Source organism: Ochotona curzoniae, unplaced genomic scaffold (assembly GCF_017591425.1).
Source record: "Ochotona curzoniae isolate NIBS_2020 unplaced genomic scaffold, NIBS_Ocur_1.0 contig_54, whole genome shotgun sequence".
NCBI classification, from domain to species: domain Eukaryota; kingdom Metazoa; phylum Chordata; class Mammalia; order Lagomorpha; family Ochotonidae; genus Ochotona; species Ochotona curzoniae.
The window spans coordinates 3,790,840-3,797,500 of NW_024466464.1; the positions used below are offsets into that span (position 1 = coordinate 3,790,840).

At 66.8% G+C, this 6,661-nt stretch overlaps 1 protein-coding gene across 1 annotated transcript; it reads right to left on the reverse strand.

Annotated features, from left to right (window-relative positions):
* Positions 1-2,314: 2,314 nt before the first annotated feature.
* On the reverse strand, positions 2,315-5,961 carry UNCX (UNC homeobox). Its single transcript, XM_040989940.1, has 3 exons — positions 5,529-5,961; positions 5,238-5,413; positions 2,315-3,433 (listed from the first exon to the last, which is right to left on the reverse strand). The coding sequence occupies exons 1-3, from the start codon at positions 5,794-5,796 to the stop codon at positions 2,315-2,317; spliced, it is 1,563 nt and encodes a 520-aa protein (XP_040845874.1). The 5' UTR covers positions 5,797-5,961.
* Positions 5,962-6,661: the final 700 nt, after the last annotated feature.

Consider the following 6,661-nt stretch of genomic DNA (forward strand, 5'->3'; position numbering starts at 1 on the left):
TCAGCGGCTGCATGACAGCCCGACCTGACACCTCCGTAATTAGAAAGAAAAATGATGGCGTCGGATGCATAATAGAGCAAAAACAATTTACACTCTCCCATAATGATCCGGCGTTCAAATTGAAAATTTCTCCTGGTAGAAATTGAATTCATAAAGTATGATTCATGGAGGACACATCTCCCGGAGCCTGGCTCGACCAGATCGATTGATAGTTTGTCTAGAATCACACAGCCTGCTGCTTTCGGGGGCCTTCAGGAGGAAAGGGAGGGAAAAAAAAAAAGCTAAACTGTTTAAGTAAATCAGTAATTTCACCTTAAGGACACGAGTGTGCACCAGCGATACTCGGGCGTCCTGGGCGCAAATCCATTAAACATGAGGCCCCCCCACGCCCGCCCGCCGCCGCGGATGGAGCAGCTGCCGAGCCGAGGCCAGGGCGCGCACCTGAGCTGCGGCCTCGCCCGCGCCGCGCCCCTCCGAACGGCGCTTCCCGGGGTGGGGGGCGACGGGCCGCAGACAAAGGGGTCGGGGTCGGCAGGGGAGGCCGGGCTGCCACCGCAGAGGCAAGCTGCACCCCGCGGCCGGGCGCCCACCACGCTGTCCCGCGCCGGGGGGCTCCCCACGCCCTGCGCGGCCCCCGCGCGCGCCCACCCCCCCACCCTGCAGACCCTGCCCCTCCCCTGCTCTCCCCCTCCCACTTTTCTTCTGATCTAATTATTTTTCCTATAAGCTTGGTCTCCTAGAGAGCAAATATCAGAGTCACTGAGCGAAAATTATGTAAATATTATTAAAGGGACTCGGGCTCCGAAATTCATTTGCGGCCGCGCGAGGAGGAGAGCTGTCCTTCTGATTATTTTCAATTTATTTGCAAATAAAGGCCTGATGACCAGGAGGGATCAGGGATATTTAACGAGGCTGTAAACATAATTCCACTGCCTCTGCCGCGCTGGAATTAATGGGTTTAATAATTGGGATCCCCACTTTGAGGGTGGGGGGAATTGGCGGCCTTGGCGGGACCGAGGACTCAGGGCGCAGAAATACTGAGGCTGGTTTGGGAGGAGGCAGGGGCCGGCGCGGGCGGCCGGGTCGAGGCTCCGTGGTCACCGCGCGGCTGGGAGGGGGCGCGGGGCTGGCTGCTGCCGGCTCCAGCCAAGTTTGCTAATATTTCTCCGCTGCAGATGTCCTGAAGCCCCCGAAGGGTCCCCTGAGGACCCGGACCCTATTAGAACAAATGCGCACTGCTTTTGTAAAGAGGCGCGTTGGCGGCGCCTGTCCTATTACAGGCGACACATGATCAATAGGCTGATAACGCAGCAACATCAATATAAGCGACAGAACAATGAGGGATATCATTGGGCATCTATCTTAATATAGCCGGCTACAAGAGCGCTGACAAAGAGCGCGGCTCATGAAAATTCTGCCCCACGACTCCCCATCCCCGCTCCAATATGCGCACGCATTCCCCCAGCTGCCGGCGCTATTATTCTCCAATTTCAATTTGACACCCCAGCCTTTCATGCTAATTCTATTATTGTAGGAAGTTTATGTGATTTCATATCACTAGAAATCGGTAATGTATAATAACCCTTTGGGCAAGAAACCCAGTCCCCGCAGCAGCCACCGGAAAATAATTACTTTCATATCAAAACTCTGCAGGAGCCCAGCGGCCCGGCCTTCGCAGCCCCCGGCTCCGTCGCCCTGGCGAGCGCAGGGGCGCGCGGGGGGCGGGCGCGCGCTCGGGCGCGGGGGCGGGCGGCGGCGGAGCTGCGGGTGCATACATTCGTGCAATCAGAGAACACAAACGCACGCACGCACGCACACAAAAGGAGGCACGAAGCACAGGCCTGGGGCGGGGTGGGGGGCGAGAGGCCGGGAGCCCCCTCCCGCCCCAGCCACCGGGACGGCGGGGGTTCAGCGAGGCGGGGTCGGGTGGGGGTGCGTCAAGAACTTGGGGACCCGAGCGTTTGCGTTTGACCAGCTTTATTTATCAAAAATGGTACATATATAAATATTCTTAGACATTTTTGCATTTTACAAGGCTGAGGATTCTCGTTGTGGGCTTTCGTGGCGGGGCGCGTGGGGAGTTGGGCTCTCGTGTCCGTGTTCTGTTCCCTGGGGAGGAGAGGAGGCTCTCGTCCCAAGACCTGCGGTCGCTGCCTAAGTCCGGATAGACGCAGCATTTTTGTTTGTTTGTTTGTTTACTCTAAAAAAAATAAAAAACAAACGGAAGCAAGCCAAAAGAAGGCGGGAGAGCTGTATCCCTAGAGATCACCTGATTCGTTGTGAGCCGGGCCGGCGGGCGCCTGTCGCGCCGCCCTCAGTCCATGTCCACGTCCTCGCCCTCCGGCGGGCTGGCACCGGCCGCCGCGCCCGGCTCCAGGGGCGCGCAGGCGGCCGGCTCCGCGGCGAGGCTGGGCGCCCCGGGCCCGGGCGACGGCGCGAACGGCGGCGGGGACGGCGGGGCCGCGGGGCACGTGCTGCCCGCGTCCGCGCCGTCCCCGCCGGCGCCCTCGGCGGTCGCGGCCGGGGCGAGGTCCCGGAACGGCGCCGGAGCGGCCTGGGCCCCCGGGGAGGCGACGGCGTCGGGGCTGCGGCGCGCGAAGGCCGAGTCCGGAGCGCCGCCGGGCCCCGCCAAGGCCCCGAAGCTGGCCGGCGCGGGCGGCGCGTCCTTGGGTGCGGGCTCCGGGCCCGCGCCGCCCTTCAGCGCGGCCTGCGGCACCAGGAAGCCGAGAGGCTGCGTGATCGGGTAGAGCAGGAAGTGGCCCTTCCCGATGAGGGTCCGCGGCGCGCACGGCAGCCCCGGCGCGAAGTCCAGCCCGGCCGTGGCCGCGGCGGCTTTCCGGCGCGGCGGCGAGTCTGACAGCAGGCTCTCCACGCTGAACGGGCTGGCCTTGGCCGGGCCCGCCGCGCCGCGCTCCGCCGCCGCCGCTCCGGGCGCGCACGAGGCCGCGGCCGCGTCCTGCTCGGCGGGGCGGCCCAGCCGCGGCTGCGGGCCGGCGCTGCGTCTTTGGCTCGGGCAGAAGGCGGGGTCGCAGTTGCCGGGCGCCGGGGGCTCCGCGGGAGGCGCGCGCGCCGAGCCCGGGGCGCCCGCTGCGTGAGCGCCGGGGCCCTTGGCCGCGGCCGGCGGCGGTGGCGGCGGCGGCTCGGGCGGCTCCGGGGACAGGCCGCCGCCGCCGCTGTCGCTGTCGGAGCTGGGCGCGCTGTGCAGGGAGAGGCCGCCGGGCGAGTGCAGCTGGCGGCCCTGGCTCTTGAGCAGCTTCTTCTCGCGCTTGCGTTGCTTCTTCTCCATCCTCTCCAGCTCTTTGCGCGCGATCTCCTCGGGGTCCATGGGCTCGCCGCTGCACGTGGTCGGGTGCGAGTTGTGCGCCGGCCTGCCCGGGCCCTTCTTGGTGTTCTCCTTCTTTCTCCACTTGGCGCGGCGGTTTTGGAACCAGACCTAGGGCGGCCGGACAGGGAAAGGAAGGCACGGTCAGGCGGCGGGCCTGCAGCGGGCCGCCGCCTCCCCACCCCGAAGGGCCCGCCACTGTCCGCGCTGGGCTGGCGGACTGCGGCTTCCCGCCGGCGCCTCTTCCGCCCTGGAGTCGCACGCACATGGGCCTGCCGGTCAGCTTCTCGCTCTGGCGTCTCACCTCGGGCCTGGGAGCAGCCCTTTCCGTGGGTAAGGCCGGTCTGGCCCCTGGCCCAGCGCGTCGGGGTCCAGGTCGTAGGCAGAGCAGGGCCCAGGCTGGCCCTTCGCAGCTCGTCGCTGCTCCTGTTCTAAGCTGCCCGCCTGGCCTGGCGCTCGCCATCCCTGGCGAGGGAGGGCCGCTGCGACTGGGCCTGTCCGCCCTGCAGCCGGGTCTTCAAACCCCTTGGACCGTCAGTGAAATGTTGGGATCCCCTTGAATCCCCCCTCCACGGGCCAGCGTTGGGTGGGCCTGGTCCCCGGCTCCCCAAGCACCCTCCCTCGCTTCTTGGAGCCCAGGCCTGCCTCCCCAGGGCCACCTAGCAAGGCCAGCAGGGAGGGAAAGCTGCTGGTGGCCCGGCCCTGGGCTTCTGCGCTTCTCTTAACTTGGGGGACCTTAAGGGGCTGGGGGAGCAGCAGCCACTGGCTTTTGCGGCACCAGCAGCCATCGCAGAAAAGCGTGTGGGATCTCAGGTGGCAGAGCCGGGCCACCAGCACCCCAATTCTGAGTCTTTGTTGCCCAGAGTCCGGCACAATAGCTGGCCGGCCTGTGGTAGGGAGCCCCGACTCCCTGCCCCGTCCCAGGCACCCGGCCCAGTCATCTGAAAGCTGTGACTGCCGGATTTTTAAAAACTTTTTTGTGCGTGTGTGGGTGGGGGTGGGGTGGGAAGGCAGTGTGAATTACAGGCCGCCTTCCCACCAAGAATTCCTCTCGAAGGAAACGGGTGCATGCCTCCACACAACTGGATATAAGGATCTCCGAACACAACAGCTCGCTCGTGCGCGCGAGGCCACGCCGCGGAAGGAAGACACTTGGAGAGCCAAAGCTGCTGGTAGCAAACAGGCGCGGGACCAGGGTCGCGTCCAGCCCCGCGGCCCACAAGGCCCGTCGCGTCGCGCCCACCGCCGCTTCCGCCGCCCGGGACACGGAGCTCCGAGCCCCAGGGAAACCTCTCGTTATCCGCGCGCCAAGGGCAATTTTTAATCCGCGCAATCGACGCTGTGACTGCTTGCAAAGCACACCGCCGGCCCTCCCCTGAACAAAACCCCACGGGGGAGACGCTGGAGGGAGAGAGCCGGGGGAGAAGGCAGAGGCTCCTGCCGCTTGGCGCGGCGCCCCCACCCCTCGCTCGCTGTCCCCTTCTGTGAAACGCGGGGTACAGATCGCTCCATCTGGGTGTTTTGCAGGCGAAAGGTAAACAGATCGGAGCGCGCCAGGCCCGGGAAAGGAGCCTCGCGCCAGACGCGGGGACCCAGGCCGCCTTCTTCCCCCGCCATCCGAGCCGGGCCCGCACTTGGCGCCATCGCTGGCGCGGCCCCTCCGCACCGCCGCCGCGTCCCGGCTCATACGCAGCCGTTGCAGCCGCCGCGGGCCGCGCCTTCCCCCCCACCGCCGCGGCCTTTGCGGGGAAGGCAAACCGGCCTCTCCCTCCTGGCGACGAGCCGAGCCCCCAACGCACGAGAGCGCGCGCGCGCACACACACGCCGACGGGAGCGCGGGCATCCCGAGGACGCGCTGAACCCAGGGCACCTGGCGGCGGCGGCCGGACGCGGACCCCGAGCAGCCTGCCTTTACCTGCACGCGGGACTCGACCAAGTCCAGGCGCAGCGCCAGCGCCTCCCGCATGAAAACGTCCGGGTAGTGGCTCTCGTTGAACGCCTTCTCCAGCTCCTCCAGCTGCCAGCCCGTGAAGTTGGTGCGGGTGCGCCGCCGCTTGCAGCCCGGGCTCTCCTTGTCCGGGTCCCCCGAGTCTGCGGGCACGCACAGGGTGTTGGAGAGGGCAGCGCCGCGCGCCTCAGCCGCCGGCCCGGGCCGGGGCCCCCTCTCCGCGCCGAGCGCGCCCCTCCCGGCCCCCCGCGCGCCTACCTGACAGCTTGAAGGGCTGGCTGTCGCCGCCGACCCCGCAGGCGGCCGGCAGCAGCGGCGTGGGGTTGACCACCGAGGCGGCGGCCGCGGCGCACGAGCCGCTGAGCAGCCCGTCGATGGAGAAGGGCACGGCGGCGGCCGACTGCAGCTGGTGCCCGGCCAGCTCGTACACGTGGTGGTGGCCCAGCGGGTAGGGGAAGCCCACCACGCCGCCCAGCGAGCCCCCGAACTGGGCGTGCGGGTGCTCCAGGAGGCGGCCGTCCATCATCGCGCGCGGGGGGCCGGCGGGACGCGGGGGCGCGGGCCGGGGCCGGGGCGGGCCGTTGGCGGCGGCGGCGGGAGGTGCGGGCGGCGACGGCGGAGACAGGGACCCGGAGCCCCGCACATGCTTCGCCCGCGCGCCGGCGCTTTACTTTATCAACATCAAGCTCCCAGTAATTAGCCGCGGCCCGGGGAATTGGGGACCAATAAGGAGCGCTAATCGGCTCTGACGTCAGAGGCGTGCCGGGCGCGGGGAGCCGTTCTCCATATCGATGGCTAATTATACCTGACGTGCACCTCAATAAACAGGATCGGGCGCTGTCACAACAAGGGGGGCGGGGCGCGCGGGTCGGGGCGCCCCCCACCCCGCCCGGCCCGGCCCGTGCGCCCCGCGCCCCGCGCGCACCGCCCGCCCCCGCGCCACTAATAGATTTCCCTTTAAAACACTCGCCGGCGTGTTGCGGGGGTTTTTCACCAGAAATGCTGTACTCTCTGAACCTTTAAAGTGATGTTGCTCCAATTACAGAGAGACATTGAGCGGCAAATAGACTGATCCAATAATAGAGATTCATCATCCGCTCTTTCCGAAACTGTCACATTGAATTTAAAACTACAACGGCGCCTGTCTCCTCCTCGCGGCCGCGCAGGGGAGGGGAGACGGGGAGGAGGAGCGGGAGGCCGGGGGAGGGGAGAGGGCAGGGGGAGAGGGAGGAAGGCGAGGGGGGGGGGAGAGGGAAGGGACGGAGGAGAGGAGGGGGGGAGGAAGGGGAGCTGCAGAGGTGGAGGGGTGACGAACTGGGGCAGAGGAAGAGGGAAGCAGAGGATGGGGAGCAAGAGTGAAAGCTGGTGGGGCGCGCGGCTGGAGGACAGGC

What these genes read in the sequence shown, in the direction of transcription:
- UNCX (XM_040989940.1), bottom strand. Translation starts at nt 5,796, where the DNA reads ATGATGGACGGCCGCCTCCTGGAGCACCCGCACGCCCAGTTCGGGGGC. An exon ending in CCAGCCCTTCAAGCTGTCAG is followed by an intron (nt 5,414 to 5,528) that starts GTAGGCGCGCGG and finishes GCGTGCCCGCAG; the next exon opens with ACTCGGGGGACCCGGACAAG. An exon ending in TGGTCGAGTCCCGCGTGCAG is followed by an intron (nt 3,434 to 5,237) that starts GTAAAGGCAGGC and finishes CGGCCGCCCTAG; the next exon opens with GTCTGGTTCCAAAACCGCCG.